This window comes from Heterodontus francisci, chromosome 5, assembly GCF_036365525.1.
Source record: "Heterodontus francisci isolate sHetFra1 chromosome 5, sHetFra1.hap1, whole genome shotgun sequence".
Lineage (NCBI taxonomy): Eukaryota > Metazoa > Chordata > Chondrichthyes > Heterodontiformes > Heterodontidae > Heterodontus > Heterodontus francisci.
This window is the reverse complement of record NC_090375.1, coordinates 73412515-73433917: the sequence shown is the minus strand read 5'-3', so window position 1 is coordinate 73433917 and position 21403 is coordinate 73412515. Positions and strand designations below refer to the sequence as shown.

Below are 21403 nucleotides of genomic sequence, written 5' to 3'. Positions count from 1 at the left end.
GTTAGCAGAGGGAGGAACAGCACAACTCGCAATAGAAGGCCCTACACAACAAGGGTCTTTAGGGAGCATTTATCCAACTCCACCTCTGCCAGAAGCAGTGTCTGAGGTGCCTATGTTCCACCAAGAAGGTGGTGAGTGACCTGCCACTTCCTACAACATGACCTTCAGCTGCAAAGCAGATGGCTAAGATCACCATAGCCCTAAATTTCCATGCCAGTGGATCCTTCCAAGGAGCAGCGGGCAATATTAGCAATATCTCACAGTTTGACAACCATCACTGCATCAGGGAGGTGACAGAGGCCCTGTACAAAAGAAGAGGGACTTCATTGTCTTTTCACTTACCAGAGAAAAGCAGGAGGAGTGAACACATGACTTTGTCAGGCTAGTAAGATTTCCAATGCTGCAGGGTGCATTAAGTGTATACATGTGGGGTCCTCAGAGCTACATGTTTATGGGGAGATGTTTCAGAACCACATGGGCCACCAGTCTATTAATATGCAGTTGATGTGCAACCATGCCCAGAAGATCCTCTTGGTGAATGCCTGCTATCCTAGCAGCAGCCACGACGCAGTCAGATGTACCCATCTTTGGCTCACCTTAAAGAGCCTGTGGCTGGCTGTTGAGTGATGAGGGATACCCACTCGACACTTGGCACATAACTCCCCTCTGCCACACGTGAACAGCACACCTCCAAGAGAGCTATGAACCACCAGGAACATTGTGGAGAAAACTGTCAGCATCCTGATAGTGGTTCTGCTGCCTAGAACACTCGGGAGGAATCCTCCTGTACTCGGCAAAGCATGTCTCCAAGTTGTGGTGGTCTGTTGCGTTCTTCACAGCCTTGCTATCACAGGAGCGCAGCCCTTACTATTACACTTATGGAGGACACCTCGGTAGGAAGAGGAAGGGCGTAGACATTTTCGACCCCTTCACTCTAAACTTGTTTTCCTAAGTGGATACTCAGACTCCAGTTTCACCTGAGACCTCATCTCCACATCACAGTTGGTCCTCTATTCCCCATCTTTCAATCCCTCTGTGAATAGCATCACAGCATCCTCTTGGTCAAACTCATGAAATAAAAGCCACCAACAAAAGACCATTCCATAGCAACTTTATCCAATAGCACTTCAATAACATATACATAACTGAACCATTCACTTTTGTGCTTATGAGTGCCTGTCTTCTGTCTGCCTTTGCTTGTCCTAGTGCTCCTGCACAGTGCTCACCCAGTGGCTGCAGCATGACTCATGGAAGGCTGCTTACTTTCAGTGGTGGAGTCTGCAGATGGCCTGCAGGATGATGTCGAGCAGGTCTGGGCCTTGTGGGCCTAGCTTTGGACTGCATCACCTCAACATAGGCAGCAGCAGTCTGGGTTGGCTGGCTGAGAGTCAACAGCAGCAGTGGCAATGGTGGAAGCACAAATGCTGTCTTCCTAAAGGAGGACAGCAGGTTTATGCTCCACCAAACCACTGCCCTGGGGCAGCGCCTCAGCAATCTTATTAATCGTTTGGAGGACAGATTGCTGGACTGTTGAGAGAGCCTGCAAGCTCCTTTGAGCACTGGTAGCTGCAGCCTCGAGGGCAGAAATCTGAGCCTGTATGGCGCCGACCTAGGCTTGCATTACAACAGGCATGGATCTCATTTAACCTCAATCTGAGCTTCCACTGCAGCACTGAGATGCTGGGTGGCTTCTGCAGCAATGGAACATGAGATTTTGGTCACCAGACACTACATCAGAAATGGATCCACAACTGATGCCATAGAGTTGAGCACCACTTCCATGCTGGAAAGGGTGATCGCCGAGCTCTGCACAAAGCTCTGTGCCAAGTTGAAGCCGGCCTCCTCCATGCTCCTTGATCATGACCCAACAGGCTCTCTGGCAGGCCTGCCAATGCACCAAGCATCTCCATGTGCATGCCCATCAGCGTTCTTCTGTATGCCACCCCATCAAAGTCCTTATCTGAGTCCTCATGTGTGACCACTCTCTGGTGAGCTGGCACATGAACAAAACTTTCCCCAGCCCATTTGTGCTCAGTGACTCACTACATGCTGATCCCAATGTGCTACCCTCTAAGGTATGCACAGTGCCAGTATCTGAGATCAGGTGACAGTGCTTTTTCATCAGAGGTCTGGTGTTACTCTCACCCTTCACGGTGAGGCTGTACTGATTAGCCAGGTATTTGAAAAAAGAAATGCCGAAGGGGATGGTTGAGGTGAGGGTACAGGGTGGGGTGGAAAGCAAGAGATCCATAGTCACAGCATTTGCAGCTTGCACTTCATGCCAGATAGGAGGATGAGGATGAAGTGGGATTTGGGAAGGGGCATAAGGCAGGAACATACATTATCCTGAGTGCTCTTGGTGATGCTGGATGCATTGGGCTCAGTCATAGCTGTACCCGTGTTGCATTGACTGTCCCCTTCAAAGCAGGTGGGCGATAGGGGCATGCATTTTCCCCACTGATTCTCTACTGCTCTCTGCAGTTATGTGCCCCCTTGTTCTGCAAGAGAGAGGGAGAAATATTGGTGAGTCTCCTGCAATATGTTTGGATGATGTGCCTGCCATAACTGAATAGCTGGAAGTATGTGAAAGTGCAAGAAGTGTAGGCTGGCAGCATTGGTAAGTGTGTGAGGGTGAGATGGAGTCTCTGAACATTAGCCATGAGTCCTGATTGCTAATGGGTGAATGATGATGGTGCATTGTGCAGTGTAAGAGGTTGCGTGTTGGGTAGGAGATGTCCTTTTGAAAATACATTCGCTGAGCGTGAACACCCATATGAGTTCATTGAACTTTTTCTGGCACTGCAGCCAGGCCTTCGGCACCAGAATCCAGGATTGACCTCCCTGGCAACCTGCTCCCATTCCCTTCTCAGGATATCCCTTGAGTGTCTCTGGCCCCTTATTAAAATGTGGCATCTCTCCTTTTGACCTCCACCACTAAGGCCTCCAGTGTCACATTGGAGAAACTGGGAGCCTTCTCTGGCCTTTTGCTCCATTTGCTGTCCACTTCCTTCCAGCAAAACCTTCCAGGCACTATAGCAGCAGCTCCTGTTGTTTAAGTGCATCTCTTTTTGTTTTATTCCTTCATGGGATGTGGGTATCGGTGGCGAGGCCAGCATTTATTGCCCTTCCCTAATTGCACTTGCGAAGGTGGTGGTGAGCCACTGCCTTGAACCACTGCAGTCCATGTGGGGAAGGTACACCCACATGTTGGGAAGGAAGTTCCAGGATTTTGATCCGGTGACAGTGAAGGAACGGCAATATAGTTCCATGTCAGGATGGTGTGTGGCTTTGAGGGGCACCTGCAGGTGGTGGTGTTCCCAAGCATTTGCTGCCCTTGTCCTTCTAGGTGGTCGAGGTCATGGATTTGGAAGGTGCTGTCTAAGGAGCCTTGGTGAGTTGCTGCAGTGCATCGTGTGTACACTATGCGTCGATGATGGAGGGAGTGAATGTTTGTGGATGGGTGCCAATCAAGCGGGCTGCTTTGACTTGGATGGTGTTGAGCTTGTGTTGGAACTGCACCCATCCAGGCAAGTGGAGAGTATTTTAAGGAGTGCGGGGGGGAGGGGGCAGCCTCCCTTTAAGAGATGCAGGCTAGCCGTGTATCGTGCTAGCCACGCATGTTGCTTCCCCCTCTGTTGAGCGCGCAGCCCACTGAATCACTCTCCGAGGAAAAACCCCAATCATTTATTTAAGCATAGAAAGAGAGAAAACTGAAGCAAGAGCAGGGAAATTGAGTACTTGTCCAAAGCTGCTGATGTGCTGGACGCAGGTTAGGAATGTTGTTGGTGCCCTGGAGCTGTGAAGCTGTTTGAATAGTGCTTCTGTAAGCACAGGTACGGGGATGTGCAGCTTCTCGTGTTTCAACTGGTGACAGGTGTCTTTAGAATGCCTGATAGGGTGATGGAAACAGATTCAATAGTAGCTTTCAAAAGGGAATTGAATGAATATTTTCAGGAGTTAAAATTGCAGGCCTGTGGGGAAAGAACCAAACATTGGGGCTACCTGCACTGTACTTCGAAGGAACTGGTGCAGACACGATGAGTCGAATGACCTCCTCTATGCTTTATTATTCTATGATTCTATTCTATTGGAAAGAATGGGCCAGAATCGGAGGCAGATGGCGCTGAAAATTATCCCTGCCAGCTAGTGTGCTGATTCCCTGGCTCCATCTTGTCTCTGGGCCATTTTTGTGGAGGTGAGATCTGGGCTGGCAGGCTTATCTACCCACACCGTCAAGTAGCCGATCAGGCTTGCTCAGGCCAATTAAAGGAGGCCGACTGGAACCTTCCAGTCAGCTCCCAGGTTCCCACAGCAGCAAGGGCTGGTTTAGGTGCCTGGAGTAGGCATTGCTGGCAGCGCTGGGGGACATCACTCCAGACAAGCCTAGACACCCTCCCTGCCTGCCTGAGCACAGGAGCCTCTACAGGCCCCCTGTAGAGGGGCTTCCCCCAGCCCCTAAAAGTGGTGGCCTGGCTGCTGAATCTATTTTTAATTAACTTGTTCAAATCTTTAGACAGGAGGCCTGTATGTTGAATTGCCCTCTACCCTTACTTATCTTCCATTGCAACCTGCTGCTCCTCTCGGCCTGCAAGGCCTCTGATTGGCCCTCCAGCTTCGAGAGTTCACCCTTTGGCCATATTTGGATGAAGAACCTGTCTCCAGGCCAGTTAAAGGGATACCCCCATAAAAATCCCAGGGGGCGGGTTCGGGACCCAGAAATAGTTGCAACCTCTGTTTCCCACCCTCAGAAGGAAAATCCTGCCTAGGTAATCCTCTGAGGATTAGAAATGGTGATGGCTTTGGGTATTGGAGATTTGGGTATTAGTTGTAAATTAATTGTATACAGGTTGTGGGCATTAACGGGGATTCACTTGAGCTCCTGTAAATAGGAACAGACTGAAACTGTGGTTGTTGGATTTGGAGCTGCATGTTTGTAATGTATATCTCTGTTGATAAATGCTTATAAATGTGTTTAAAGAGTGGCTGTATTTCTATCTATTACCACCTGGCTTTCTGGAGCATAACAACTGTGAAGGGGAATTTATTATGGGGAATAAAGAAATGGCTGACCAACTAAATGCATACTTTGGTTCTGTCTTCACAAAGGAGGACACAAATGTCATACCAGAAATGTTGGGGAACACAGGGCTTAGTGAAGGAGAGGAACTGCAAGAAATCAGTATTAGTAGAGAAATGGTGTAGGGGAAATTGATGGGATTGAAGGCCGATTAATCCCGAGGGTCTGATGGTATGCATCCCAGAGTACTTCAGGAAATGGTCTTAGAAATAGTGCATGCATTGGTGGTCATCCAAGATTCTGTCGACTCGAACAATTCCTACAGATTGGAGGGTAGCTAATGTAACCCCACTATTTAAAAAGGGAGGTAGAGAGAAAGCGGGGAATTATAGACCAGTCAGCCTGACGTCGGTAGTGGGGAAAATTCCAGAGTCCATTCTCAAAGATTTTAGAGCAGAGCACTTGCAGGTAGAATTGGGCAGAGTCAGCATGGATTGATGAAAGGGAAATCATGCTTGACAAATGTACGAGAATTCTTCAAGGGTGTAACTAGTAGAGTTGATGAGGGAGAGCCAGTGGATGTGGTTTATTTGGACTTTCAGAAGGCTTTTGACAAAGTCCCACAGAAGAGATTAGCATGTAAAATTAAAGCGCAAGGGATTGGGGGGTAGTGTATTGCGATGGATAGAAAATTGGTTGGCGGACAGGAAACAAAGAGTAGGGATAAATGGGTCTTTTTCCGAATGGCAGGCAGTGACTAGTGGGGTACCGCAAGGATCGGTGCTAGGACCCCAGCTATTCACAATATACATTAATGATTTAGATGAGGGAACTAAATGTAATATCTCCAAATGACACACAACTGGGTGGGAGAGTGAGTTGTGAGGAGGATGCAGAGAGGCTTCAGGGTGATTTGGACAAATTGAGTGAGTGGGCAAATGCATGGCAGGTGCATTATAATGTGGATAAATGTGAGGTTATCCACTTTGGTAGCAAAAACAGGAAGGCAGATTATTATCTGAACGGCTATAAACTGAGAGAGAGGAATATGCAACGAAACCTGGGTGTTCTCGTACACCAGTCGCTGAAGGTAAGCATGCAGGTGCAGCAGGCGGTAAAAAAAGCAAATGGTATGTTGGCCTTCATAGCGAGTAGATTCGAGTACAGGAGCAGGGATGTCTTGCTGCAATTATACAGGGCCTTGGTGAGGCCACACGTGGAATATTGTATGCAGTTTTGGTCTCCTTAACTGAGGAAGGATGTTCTTGCTATAGAGGTAGTGCAGCGAAGGTTTACTAGACTGATTCCTGGGATGGCGGGACTGACGTATGAGGAGAGATTGAGTCGGTTAGGATTATATTTGCTGGAGTTCAGAAGAGTGAGGGGGGATCTAATAGAAACCTGTAAAATTCTAACAGGACTTGACAGGGTAGGTGCAGAAAGGATGTTCCCGATGGTGGGGGAGCCCAGAACCAGGGGTCATAGTCTAAGGATATGGGGTAAACCTTTCAGGACTGAGATGAAGAGAAATTTCTTCACCCAGAGAGTGGTGAGCCTGTGGAATTCGCTACCACAGAAAGCAGTTGAGGTCAAAACATTGTATGTTTTCAAGAAGGAGTTAGATATAGCTCTTGGGTCTAAAGGGATCAAAGGGTATGGGGCAAAAGCGGGAACAAGTTACTGAGTTGGATGATCAGCCATGATCATAATGAATGGCAGAGCAGGCTCAAAGGGCCGAATGGCCTACTCCTATTTTCTATTTTCTATATTTCTAAGGTTCTGGCTATTGGAGACTGCGTGGGCCCCAGCTGTTGAAGATTGCGAGCGATCTGGGTGTGAATACTCCAATGAATACAGCACTGGTTCTTCAACAGCCCTGAAAGTGTTGGTCTCGTTTAGTGCAACCTACTGACACGAAGCTGTATTTTCAGCAATGATATATGGGCAGCACAGTGGCGCAGTGGTTAGCACCGCAGCCTCACCGCTCCAGCGACCCGGGTTCAATTCTGGGTACTGCCTGTGCTGAGTTTGCAAGTTCTCCCTGTGTCTGCGTGGGTTTTCGCCGGGTGCTCTGGTTTCCTCCCACAGCCAAAGGACTTGCAGGTTGATAGGTAAATTGGTCATTATAAATTGCCCCTAGTATAGGTAGGTGGTAGGGAAATATAGGGACAGGTGGGGATGTGGTAGGAATATGGAATTAGTGTAGGATTAGTACAAATGGGTGGTTGATGGTCGGCACAGACCCGGTGGGCCGAAGGGCCTGTTTCAGTGCTGTATCTCTAAATATAAAAAAATATAGATATATCAATGGCAACAAAGTACTGAGCAAGGATGAACATTGACTATTGCATGTATGTTAGTTAAAGATAACTCAAGTTTCACATAAAGTAACTAAAACAAAATTAATAAACAAGCATATATTTAAATGCATTGCTGATTTTTATATGGAAACATTGTATTATGTTATAGGGGTTCTGTGGAATTTTTTTAATATGTTAAGGGGTAGCGTCAGAAGCAAAAAGGTTGAGAACCCTTGATTTAGAGTATACTTGGCAGAAAGCACTGGAATTATAGATAACTAAATAGTTATTGATCTGAAGGAAGTTATGAAATGTAGTATAGGTTTCTACACTAGACATAGAGAGCAGCAAGGACAAGTACCTTACAGAACCTTACAGTTGTTTGTCATATATATTAATGACTTGGATGTGAATGTAGGGGGCATGGTTAGTAAGTCTGTAGATGACACCAAAATTGGTGGTATGGTGGACAGTGAAGAAGGTTGTCTAAGGTTACAACAGAATATAGATAAACTGGGAAAGTGGGCAAGGGATTGGCAAATGTAATTTAATGCAGACAAGTGCAAAGTGATGCATTTTGGGAAGTTAAACCAGGGCAGGACATATACAGTGAATGGCAGGGCCCTGGGGAGTAGTGTTGAGCAGAGAGACCTTGGGGTGCAAGTACATAGTTCCCTGAAAGTGGCAACACAGATAGACTGGGTGGTGAAGAAGGCGTATGGCATGCTTGCCTTCATCGGCTGAGGCATTGAGTACAAGAGTTGGGACGTCATGTTACAGTTGTACATAATGTTGGTTAGGCCGCATTTGGAGTACTGTGTGCAGTTCTGGTCGCCGCACTACAGGAAAGATGTGCTTAAGCTAGAGAGGGTACAGAAAAGATTCACAAGGAAGCTGCCTGGTTTGGAGGGCTTGAGTTATAAAGAGAGATTGGATAGGCTGGGTCTGTTTTCCCTTGAGCGAAGGAGGCTGAGAGGGGCCAAGATAGAGGTATATAAAATTATGAGAGGCATAGATAGGGTAGATAGCCAGAGTCTGTTTCCCATGGTAGGGGTGACTAAAACTCGAGGGCATAGATTTAAGGTGAGAGGGAGGAGGTTTAAAGGGGATCAAAGGGGTAAATTTTTCACACAAAGATTAGTGGGTATCTGGAATGAGCTGCCAGAGGAGGTGGTGGAGGCAGGAACAGTAGCGACATTTAAGAGGCATCTGGACAGGTATTTGAATGAGCAAGGCATAGAGGGATATGGAATTAATGGAGGCAGGTGGGATTAGTATAGATAGGCATTATGGTCAGCATGGACGCCGTGGGCTGAAGGGCCTGTTTCTATGCTATACGGCTCTATGACTCTCTATGAGAAGCATTGAGAAAAACAGATGCTGAGTCAAAGAACTAGACATTTAGGAGAGCTTACTAGATGCTTAATCAAAGAGCTGGTCTTAAAAGTGAGGATGGAGGTGGCAAGGAAGAGGGGTTTGGAAGAGCGAGTTCGAGAGTGGCCAATGGAGGGGCAAAGGGATGGGAGGGGGATGTACAGGGGCCAAGAGAGTTTGTGGGAGAAGGACTTGTAAGGCTGGAAGCGGTTATCGAGGTAGGGAGGGGACAGCTCTGAAGGGATTTAAAGATGTGGACAGGAATTTTATATTTGTGATGTTAGGAGATCAGAGAAGACAAGCAAATGAGCAAATTGAACTTGGTGCAAGAGAGAATATAAACTGCAGTTTGAGGAGGGAGGAGGATGAGATGCCAGCAAGGAGAGCATTGAAGTGAAGTCTGAGTGATGAATACATGAATGAGCGTTTCAGTATTAGGAGTGAAGGCAGGCGATTTAGGTGGTCTTTATGATGGGAAGAAACTCAACTTGGGGTCGATGGATCTTTTGACATTGAGAACAGTTGAGTTAAGCCTAAGAGTGTGACCCAAAAGGTTGATAACATCAATATTTAGTCTCCTTAACTGGTATAACTAGAAGAGGTAAATTGTTATGGTTACAAGCAGGAAATAGCTCAAATAAATCATCTTTGGGGGAGCAATTGATTCACGTAGCGCAGATTCCCCAGGGGCAGGCAGTACCATGTCCAGATCTGCAGTGTCCTTCAAATAAAGAACATTGCGCAGGCTGTATAGGTAGTGGACCACAGCACTACCTGTCTCTGGGAATTGGCATAGGTTAGTTCTACGTGAACAAATTCCTCCCTCCATGTGTATTCTGAGGACCATGCGTAAAACTTCTATATATTACACACCAGAGTACTGGAGCAAAATAATAGAGCTGTAATGAATCTAATTAATGCAATGTAACTAATTTAGATCACTAAGCATCAGTGCAAAAAACTATTTAAATTCCACCTTCCAAATGTATGCTTTTTTCCATATCTTTCATGGTAGTTAACCCCTAATATGATTAACAGTTATGTCATGCTTTAAATATTGCCTTAATGACTTTCCAATATTTATTCCATTAACTTCTTGCGAACTTCCAAAAGGATGTGATCTATATTTGCAAAAGCTTCTGAGTGAGTTTGAAAGATTTTATGTACAAAATAAGCAGGGAAGCAAATTAATCTGTGCCCATAATGTTTACCTGTATCTTATGGATGTCCCTTCATAGTAACTACAGATGAAAATGTTCTGTCTAGTATGAAATGTCCAGATGAAGAATCGTACACACCATCTTCAGTTGCACCCAGTGAAGAAGACAGTTTGCCTCAGACTGCTATATGCCAACCAGCCGACAGCTTTACACTGAGAAGGGCAGTTCCTGAAAGTGAACCAGACTGTGGAGAGGGACTAATGTTCCAACCTTGCAGTGGTGAGTGCAGACATACTGTAATTCAGCCTACAGACATTAAACTCTGCCGCCATAATTGAAGCCACTGATTTTTTTTAATATATCAAGAAAATTCCAGCTTAATATACATTTATGCCATTTGGTGATATTCATAGGTTTAGATTGCTAGTGGCTTTGCATGCACACCAGCCTCACCAGATTATGAAAGCAAGTAATGCATGATTTATTGGAAATACGTAAACATAGAAAGTCTATTGGGAAGACCAGGGGTTAGTAGGGTCAAAGTGAGGGGAGACCCTCCTGCTTGGTTTCTAAATTTTACTTTGCTGACATATTGTCGAAGCTCTTCGTCTTGAACTCATCAGGACAATCTGCAAGAATACCAATGTAAGGGAAAGCAACAACTTTATACTGTATGAGAAGAGAGTGCTAATTGGTTGGCAAGTGAACTCTGGTAGAGGCATTGCCATGGAGAATGCACGAGTCTATGATGACTGACCGTTAACTGTCAAGCTTTGTTTGAAATTTAAACCAAGCAGTTTGACTCTGGTCAAGGCATTGCCCTAAGGAATGAACCAGTGAATGGCTGTCACTGATTCTGTTGAGTTGAAACAGGCGCAATGTGTGTACGTGTTCTTTTTGTCTGCAATTCATAGATGTCGCTTCCAGTACGCACAAATGCACTACACTGTGAGCCCTACTGACAATCTTAAATTGGTTGTCAGTGTAATTCTTCGCACACTGAGGATTATTTAGCAAATGTTGTCCAATCGCGGAATCACATCTAATGTTGGACACTGTCTTGAGTTTTGCAAGCACGGTCTGGTTGGGTCTGGCCTGGACCTTGTCCGTTGCGAACAGCGGAAGGGATATGTTTGATACGATCCGCCAGTCTTTGGGATGTGCGGCCTATATACCTAGCATTAAGCTGGCATCGAAATTCATATATCACATTACTCATTTGTGTGATAGACAGGACGTCTTTTTGGCTTGATGGCAGCATCCTGTTAGTGGCGAACACCAGACATGTTGCTACTGCATAGTAGCAACGTGAAACAGATAACTTTACCTGTTGCTCAAATGTTTGGGATACATTCCCCTTCCAGGGTAATTTGAGGTAGATTGGGCACTTTTCAGGGCCAAAAATGACAGCCTTAGGCCTGTTCATAAGTTTGCACGATATACAGTGAGAAATGATGTGATCATGGGAGCCATTGTCAGGTAGGATGCCTTTGATTCGTCCTATTTCAGTATCAAGCCTACATGGTGAGCAAATGGCTCGGGCCCTATTTACGAGGTTGCCATTAAGGCCAATCTTATAGCACGTGGAACTGTAAGAATCCCAATGCATGTATTGACCAGTGAAGGTATATTTGCAGTAGACCGTGGTAGAGAACCCCTTAGCAGATTTCTCAACTAGTATGTTAAGGGAAGGGAGCTCATTTGACAGCTCCATTTCCAAGGTGAATTTGAGTGCAGGATGGAGCCCATTAAGACATGTAAGGAAATTATTGCATGCAACTGTGGATTCAAATATAGCAAATGTATTAACTACATATCGGAAATATGCAAGAGGTAGGAAGTTAGGTGTCATTCCCTCTCTCGTGGACTTATTGGCAACTTTGTAAATAGGGCCTGAACCATTTGCTCACCATGTAGGCTTGATGTTGAAATAGGACGAATCAAAGGCATCCTGTGTGACAATGGCTCCCATGATCACATCATTTCTCACTGTATATCGTACAAACTTATGAACAGGCCTAAGGCTGTCATTTTTGGCCCTGAAAAGTGCCCAATCTACCTCAAATTACCCTGGAAGGGGAATGTATCCCAAACATTTGAGCAACAGGTAAAGCTAGCTGTTTCACGTTGCTACTACACAGTAGCAACACGTCTGCTTGCTACTAACAGGATGCTGCCGTCAAGACAAAATGACGTCCTGCCTATCACACAAATGAGTAATGTGATATATGAATTTCAATGCCAGCTTAATGCTAGGTATACAGGCTGTGAGTCCCAAAGACTGATGGATCGTATCAAACATGTCCCTTCCGCTGTTCGCAACAGCCAAGGTACAGGCCGTACCCAACCAGCCCGTGCTTTCTAAACGCAAAACACAGTATCCGACATTAGATGTGATTTTGCAATTGGACAACATTTACTAAATAATCCTCAGTGTGTGAAGAATTACGCTGACAACCCCAATTTAAGATTGTCAGTCAGGCTCGCAGTGTGGCGCATTTGCGCGTACTAGAAACTACATATATTAATACACAGGACCCTGTTCTTTTCAGACAGAAAGAACATGTATACACATTGCATCTGTTTCAGTGAAACAAAATAAGTGACAGTCATTTGCTGGTTCATTCCTCAGGGCATTGACTTGACCAATCAGAGTCAAGCTGCCTGATTTAACTGTCAAGCTTTGTTTGAAATTTAACTATCAGTCACCATAAACTGGTGCATTCCCCATGGCAATGCCTCTACCAATCACAGTTCACTTGCCAACCAATCAACATTCTCTTCTCAGACAGTATAAAGTTGTTGCTTTCCCTTACATTGGTATTCTTGTGGATTGTCCTGATGAGTGCAAGCCAAAAAGCTTCAACAACATGTTTATTTTCAGCAATACTCAAGTTCTGTATTGCCAAATGACTAAATTTTGCTTTTGCAGTGGAAGAGCTGATAGTCTGGTCTGGCTAATAACTTTCTTAGGCTGGTATGATATGTCGATGGAGTTCTCTTTGATCCAAGACAAAATATATAGTGAAATGTTCATTTGTTGGATTGAATGTTAGGCTAAACTAAATTTTATTAATATAACTATTCATATGGATATCATATGAATTGATTCCAGAAAAATTACTTAATTAACTCATTAGCTATTTCTTGGTTTTGAAATCTTAGCCCACTCACAACATATAGACATGTTATAAATTATCACCTGATAACATTCATACAAGGGAAAGTTATTTTCAAAATTGAAGTCTGTATTTACAAGGCGATTGAGAATAGCAGATTGGGATAGGAACATTTGCTTCTTATTCTGGTGAAATGATCCTTTGTAACATAACCAAGATCTCTATTGCAAACTCCATTCATGCAATTTCAGATTGCCGCCTTATAAGTGACTTTTGCTGACATCAGTAAGGCTCTGCAGCCAGACATGTAAAGAGGCAAATGGAGCATTTGAACAGCTGCATATATACAATCTTGTACAATTTCTTCATTTCTAGTGGTAATCTCAAGTCACCACTCAATATAATGGCAGCACCAATAGCCTTTCACACATTGAAAAACTCCAGGAATAGGCACAGTAGTTTTTCCTTAGTAGTCTGTACCAGGCAGTTGAAAGTGGTTCCCTGTTTTTATTAAGGTAATCTCAGAATGATAGTCTTGCAAGAGTTAAACAAGCTTACCCCGAAATTCCTCTGGACAGCCTTTGGGAGCAGATCTGGGCTGGAGTGGAATTTCTGCTTTGTAATTTAATTTCTGGGGTTGGACACGTTTGCACATTGCAGGCAGGTTCCGCAATGGAATACTGCAGTTGGGGTGCCCACCTCATCTAGTAGTGGATTTAGCAATGAACCTGGTTGCTGTGTAGGTGCAGTGCTGATCCAAGGAGATGAAAACATTCGAAGATGGTTCCACTTTCTTAAGAGAGCAGTTTTCTTGCTTTCAAAAAACTGGGCCTTGATTGCTATAATGTTTGTCTAATTTGCACAGTATCATAATAAGCAACCCACTAATGGGTAACTCCAATCAATAGGAATTTCTGATGGGGTTAAACAGGGTGAAGACATAGCATTCCTGGTCCCATCCCAAATTCTATCCCTGCCCCCCACCCCACCCCACCCCACCCCACCCACCCAATTATAAACTGTAGAGCTCTAGCCTGTGCTCCGACATTGGGCTATTTTCTGTCACATTGAGCAGTATTTAATGGAGGCGGCGGGGGTCTCGCCTGCCGGCTGAAGAACCAGTGAGAGCCCCACATCACCTCTTTTCAGGAATCCGAAATTATGTGCTAATCAGGCACTTAACTGTTCAGCAGCAGGCCTTACCTGGGATTAAGCCATTGAGAGCTGCGAGACAATCAGAGGCTGGCAGCTCTTTTACTCAGCAGCTGAGTCAGGCAGGTTGTGGCTGCTGCTGGTAGTACTCCCACTCAAGGCCCAGGATCGTCAATGGACCCATGCCATAGGTGAATGATGGCAAGAGGGGTTTCGTGGGGGTGGTGATTGTAGGGGGGGGGTGGTCAGCAGCAAGGGCAGGAGGGTGGCTCTGAGCAGGGCCCACCTCCCCCTTCCTGAAGCTGAGTGCTTCGATCAAGCATTGAGTGCCTTTGAACGGGTTTGCTTGTCATGCTCCCTGCATTGTGACAGGCCCGCCCGCCACCGGACTAATACCGACAGCGGTGGGAAGAGGCCCTTAATTGGGCATTAATTACCCACATAAGGGCCTCAATTGGCACTGGGTGGGAAGGCCATCCACATGCCTTCCAACTACTGAATTGGAGTCGAGGCAGGAAAATGACCGGGGTCCCCACCTGCCACCATCCCGCCTGATTAAATTCTCTCCCCACCCTCAGACTTACCATGGGGGAAGAGCATAAAATCCAGCACAAAGTATCATGCCAGAGATCCAGACCCAAAAAATGTGCCAAACATCATTGGCTGATACTTGAACAAACAGTCGCAATGTTGGTATCCCAATCCCTGCACTGTTGCTGTTGTTTTACTGGGCTCCATTCACTGATGTTAAGTCTTCCTTGCAGGTTTCCTCACAGAGTCTGTCTCTCAAGGTGTGGCTCACCAGTGGATTCAAAGCAAAAGAGAGGATATCATCAATCAAATGACAGAAGCATGTCTGAATCAATCCCTGGATGCCCTGATTTCCCGTGACCTAATAATGAAGGAGGATTATGAGCTAATCAGTACCAAACCCACGAGAACAGCTAAAGTCCGACAACTCCTAGACACTAGTGACAACCAAGGAGAAGACTTTTCCAGAGTTATTGTTCAGAAGTTAAAAGACAATAAGCAGATGGGCCTTCAACCTTATCCAGAACTATCTACAGTATCCAGCCCAATCTCATTTATGAGCCTGTTGGCGACCCAACTCAAAAACAAGTGACTGTTATTCAGACCAGAGCAAAATACTGCAGGTGCTGGAAATCTGAAATAAAAACAGAGAATGCTGGAATATTCATCAGGTCAGGCTGCATCTGTGGAGAGAGAAACAGAGTTAACGTTTCAGGTCAATGACCTTTCATCAATCCAGCATTCTCTGTGACTATTATTCAGATTTGTTTCTTCAGGTCTGTTGTTGTCCTGGGTCATTTAAGCTATAATGGTTGATTCATCTTCAGTGGTCTTTGTATTGTGCTGCAGGTTGCACCTAGTGACAGTCGAGTGTTTTAAAAGTTGGAATAATTTTTTTCAACCCAGGACGTGTGAATTATATCATGGATAGATCCCATTTAGTCAGGTTGCTGCTGCACACTGTTACCAACATTGATGGTTATCTAACAAGCACAAAATGAATTCTAATGGTCTTTTATCATGCTGTTACATTGAATGTCACCGCGAAATAGTGTGTCACACCTGGAAGGGAATAGAGGCAGCTGTTTGTGTTTTCTCATCAAACTCCATTGATTGCCTCGTATTAGGATGACATTACAGCCTTAATAAATGAGTGAAGTTTACACCTGAGTTTTTGAAATGGATTTAGATGGACTCAAGTGGAAGTATGTTGCTAGTACCCAAATTGTCCAAGGCTGGATTATCATCATAAATGTGCGTAGCTGCATTTGTAGATTTTTATTTTTTTGCTGGGAGCACACTAATGAAGGAAAACATTGAATAAAGGTGTAATAGGATGAGGATAATTAAGGCAAGTTAATCCATTAACTGTCTATGTCGAGCCTGCAGGGGAGTAATAAGTGACAGACAAAATAAAGGGAGAGGAAACCAGATGCAGGGTGAGACTGCAGATACAGCATGGTCCTGCCGAGCACTCAACCTTCAACCTGGTTGTTAAAGTGGCGGGGGGTGAGGGGGGTGGTCCTCTTTTATCACTTCATGGTGTCATTCCCATCAGCATTGCAGCATGCCCAACAGGAGCTTGAACAAAGTTTCAGGCCTCAGCTAATTGTTACTGTCACTGGATGTGCCAGTTCTATTCTGAATGGTCCTTGCAGCAGATGGCACCACTCTGCATTTGACTTTCTGATCTGTACCCTATGAGCACAAATCCACATGGGTGGTTCTTTGGTAGTAACTGCAGATATGGTCAATGCATCATATCAGGTGTGCCACTAATGGTAAACTGGCTGTTGAACACTCTGGCAGTCCCACCAGAAGTATGCCAAACTCTGAATGGAGTGCATCATGCTTTTAGATTATTACACTTAGAATTTTCTCCAATTAAAGCTCCACTAATCACTCTAACAAGCAAACCACATGTCTCCTAAGATCCAAAGTGCACTATTTCTGAGCAATATCTAGAAAAACTATAATGAGGTCCACAGATCAGAACAGAGCACCCTTACTCTCTGCTCAGGTACTAGGATGTATCACGTGCTGGCCCATTAATTCTGCTCTGGATAGAATCAACATGGAAGCTTTGAACCAACAAGTTGGTTTTATTTAAATAATGTAGATGATTGAACATTTTAACCAAGGGAACCAAGTGATTTGTAAAGGGAACCAAGGGACTTGTAAAAATGAGGAACTGAAAGAAATTGGTATCAATAAAGAGGTAGTACTCAAAAAAAAAAAAAAAAAAAAATTAATTGGATGGAAAGTTGATAATCCCCTGAATCAGATGAACTACATCCCAGAGTATTGAAAGAGGTGGCTATAGAGATAGTAGATGCATTGATGGTTATCTTTCAAAATTCTTTAGATTCTGGAAGGGTTCCTGCAGACTGGAAAGTAGCAAATATAACCCCATTAGTTAAGAAAGGCGTGAGAGAGAAAATGGAGAACTACAGACCTGTTAGTTGGATGTCAGTAGTTGGAAAAATGTTCGAATCTATTATAAAGGATGAGATAACTGGACACATGGAAATAATGATATGACTGGGCAGAGTCAACATGGATTTATGAAAGGGAAATCATGTTTGACAAATCTGTTAGAGTTTTTTGAGGATGTTACTTGTAGCATAGATAAAGGAGAATCAGTGGATGTAGTGTCTTTGGATTTTCAGAAGGTTTTTGATGAGTTCCCACGCTGGAGGTTAGTAAAGAAAATTGGAGTACATGGGATTAGGGGTAACATACTGTTATGGATTGAGAATTGGTTAACAGATGGAAAGCAGAGTCATAAATGGGCCATTCTCAAGATGGCAGGTTGTTACTAGTGGGGTACCACAAGGATCAGTACTGGGGCCACAGCTGTTCCCAATCTGTACAAGTAAATGATTTGGATGTGGGGACCAATTGCAATATTTCCAAATTTGCTGATGACACAAAACTAGGTAGGAATGTAAGTTGTGAGGAAGATGCAAGGAGGCTTCAAGGGGACTTGGACAGGCTAAGTGAATGGGCAAAAACATGGCAGATGGAATATAATGCGAATAAGTGTGAAGTGATCCACTTTGGGAGAAAAAAACAGAAAGGCAGAGTATTTCTTAAATGGTAAGAGGTTGAGAAGCGTTGATGTCCAAAGGGATTTGGCTGTCCTTGTTCATGAGTCACTAAAAGCTAGTATGCAGGTGTAGCAAGCAATTAGGAAGGCAAATAGTATGTTGGCCTTCATTGCAAGGGGATTTGAGTGCAGGAGTAAAGAGGTCTTGCTGCAATTGTATAGAGCCTTGGTGAGACCGCACCTAGAGTATTGTGTACAGTTTTGGTCTCCTTATCTAAGGAAGAATATCTTGCCGTAGAGGGAGTGCAACGGAAGTTCACCAGACTATTCCCTGGGATGGCGGGATTGTTTTATGAGGAGAGATTGAGGAAACTGGGCCTGTATTCTCTAGAGTTTCTAAGAATAAGAGGTGATCTCATTGAAACTTAGAAAATTCTTACAAGGCATGACGAGGTAGATGTGGATGGTATGTTTCCTCTGGCTGGTGAGTCTTGAACCAGGGGACAGAGTCTCAGAATAAGGAACGGGCTACTTAAGACTGAGATAAGGAGCAATTTTTTTATTCAGGGTGTGGTGAATCTGTGGAATTCTGTACCCCAGAGTGCTGCTGAAGCTCAATCATTGAACATGTTCAAGACGGAAATAGATAGATTTCTGGATACTAATGACATCAAGGGATGTGGGGATAGTGGGGGGGGAAATGGCATAGAGATAGATGATCAGCCATGATCTGTTTGAATGGTGAAGCAGGCTTGATGGGCTATTAACAGAGTGAAATATATATGACTCTAAAAGCCTCAATTATATTAAACAAGAAAAATGTAACTTGCTATCTCTCTCAAAGCTGGAAATTCCAATGGGGACACCTGTCCAAGTTGGTATTAGCTTTTTAAAACAGACTGCCCTCTGGCTGCCTGAAGACTGACATACTTTGGCTGTGGACTACCAATATAATTCTGTACGAGGTGGACAATGTCCTTGACTGTCTGGCTGGAGCCCACTGGGACAGACAGACAATCAATGGCCTTGTCCATCTCTTAAAGACCTCAAGCAGTTGTCACTCAAATTCATCACCCTGAGACTGGATCTATATCCAGGAGTTTTGCAGCACTCCTGAAACAAAAGCAGCAGATGATTTCATTAGAACAAACAGACATCCATTAATATTGAATGCAGCACATAATAGGCAATGGCAAAAATGCTTGCCATTGAATGTGACCACTCTGGCCAGTTGATGCCTTGCATGTTAGCCTCAACCTTTTCATTTATGAAAGACATTCCATTCAGTTTATCCAGAACTAAACTGATGTGTTTTTTGTCTGTGTGATCCTGTTTTAATTTTTAGCTTTCTAGTTCTAATGATACAAATATATTTCAAAAAAGCAGAGATGAAGGGTGCATTTTGGTCACAGGTACTTCTGAGGAAGCACCCAACAAGTCAGGCACTAACCTATCTTAATGGTGACATTGGGTCCATGGTTCCAGTTTCCTTTGTGAATAGGACCTCCACCTGCACTAATGGCTTGCCAGAGTGAGATGCATTCAATTCTGCCTGCAGAGGTGGGTGTGTGGGTACCGGTGGATGGACACGGACCACCTGTTGTATAACCTGGCATCCCTCTTTTCTTCCAAACCCCTTAATAAGGAGACTCCGATTGGGAAAGCCAACCTAGTGATATTAATGGTGCTGGAGGCAAAAAAAAAGAACAAATGCTCATGAGACTAAGTGCAAGTGGGAAGGCAAAGACAAATGGTCAATAAGTTATTGAAATATACCTTAATATTACTGTGCTCTTTAAATCAACTTGTGTGTATTTACCAAACAACCCTGGATATCCAGTTCAATTATGAATAGATGTCTTGCATGCATTTTATCAGGAAATGGCATGCAGAATGTTCCCACTTATTTCAATATCTAAATGAATCTTCCAACAATCCCATAAAGTTGTATCTCACTCCTTATGTATTTTGGAAATAGGTGCGTAACAGATCTCCACCCACTATTCCAACTAGGCTTGCCTGATGGGAAAATGCAAGCTTATCTATTAACAGGAATTAAGCTACCTTCCAGTTGAAAAAAATGTAAGCACATGAAGGGAGGGGGGGAGGTAGATAAGATTTGATTTGTAAAAGAAAGAAAAAGAGTTAAATATAAGTATAACTTTGACTACTTATTAAAAATTTGACTACTTTTAAATATCTGTCTCCTTTAGTCTGGAGGTTGAGCAGTCGAGGCCAATTGACCCTGGGGACTTGTTCTGTTAATTAAACCCTGGAGAGTTTGCATTATGGTGTTAACTTTTTCAGCAATTTTTCATTATGTGAGTAATATGAGAGCTGCTATTCCCTTTGTGAATCCGAAGAGATTTGTAGTATGCACTAAGATGTAATCTGCCAAGCATTTTTATTTATGAATTTAGAAAAGTACTTAATAGGGTGGTGCTTTAATGGAATTATTATATTTAAACATACAACAGTGTTTTTTTAAGAAGGATGGGAGTGGTGTTCTTTGCTCAAGTTCGACTAATTTCCTACCACCTGATCTGTATATTCTTGAACAGATTGCTTTTTTCAGCTCTTAGCACCAGAGTTACTCTGCTAATCTCATCAGTTGGTCTATCCTAAGTACAATAATTCAACCATGCCAAAGACGAACAAAGCTTTACTGTAACTCCTTTTTATATTCTAAGCTATATCGACTGTATACACACAACAGACTTCTTTAAATTTTGATATAATAGGTGCCATTCCTAGGTCCATGATAATACACTGTCTTATGAAATCATAAACTTAGACTTTTAGAAAAGATGTCCCTTTCTGCTTTGGAATTTAATACAGAAACTGTAAAATGTGTGTTTTACTTGTCCATATTGTTGTGCTGATTTACATAAACTTAAAACATGAATTCTGTAAATTGTTTGTTTGACCTATCATATTTTATAGTGGTTTAGTTTAGATATTGGTTAGCTGAAGATAGTGATGCATGCTGACATTATTTGCAACACTGACCTAATATCTCCCTTCCACATTTTGTTGTAATAACTGTTAAGAAAGAGTTAACAATAAATCATTGAGAGCATAATTGGGCTTTCCTTGTTGGAGAACATATTGCTGGTTGATCCAAATGCGAGAATTGCCCATAAATCTAGATTTTCCAATCGGTGGTGGTTTGATGCGAGCAGCGCTCTATTTTAAATGGATTAGTGCTGGTGTTATAATGTTAGTTGGAAAATCTAGGTATAGTATTTCATATATCACCATTTTCTAAAACAAAGTAATAGCTTCTAACGGTTGTTCAGTCAAGAACCATAATCTATTGCTGTAATTGTACAGTAAATTCTTGTTTTGTTTCTTCTCATGCTGTGTTCTGTTTCCTGTACTCTTTCAACCTTTGCAGAGCTGCTGTGCTTCCAAGTTATTTCCAAAAACAAAGCAAAATAATTCCTGAAATAAAAACAGAATATAATTTGGCACATGGCAGGTACATAACACAGTCCCTGCCCCTGAATGGTGAAGCCCAAGGCACCCCTGATATGGTGTCTCGGGCCTCATTTCAATGAAGCGGGCAAGTTGCAGGGAGTAAAAGACAGCTTGCCTAGTGATGCATTTTTGAAGTTTGGGCTGCTGTGACACTAGCAGTGGCCCTCAGCTAAGTGAGGAAGGTGGGGTGTGTGATTGAATCGAGAGGTAACAGTGGTCAG

The 21403-nt window shown here is 43.7% G+C and overlaps 1 protein-coding gene across 3 annotated transcripts in view; it reads left to right on the top strand.

The window, feature by feature from the left end:
• The window catches only part of ripk2 (receptor-interacting serine-threonine kinase 2), a 77917-nt gene extending 59144 nt beyond the window's left edge, over positions 1-18773 (top strand). For 2 of the 3 annotated variants that reach the window (XM_068031636.1, XM_068031637.1), the window contains exons 10-11: positions 9930-10130; positions 14887-18773. In XM_068031636.1, coding sequence (XP_067887737.1) covers positions 9930-10130; positions 14887-15245 — 560 coding nt within the window. In that variant the 3' untranslated portion in view covers positions 15246-18773. Of the gene's footprint in view, positions 1-9929; positions 10131-14886 lie in introns of those variants that run through there. The other variant, XM_068031638.1, reaches the window with a different exon arrangement.
• Positions 18774-21403: the final 2630 nt, after the last annotated feature.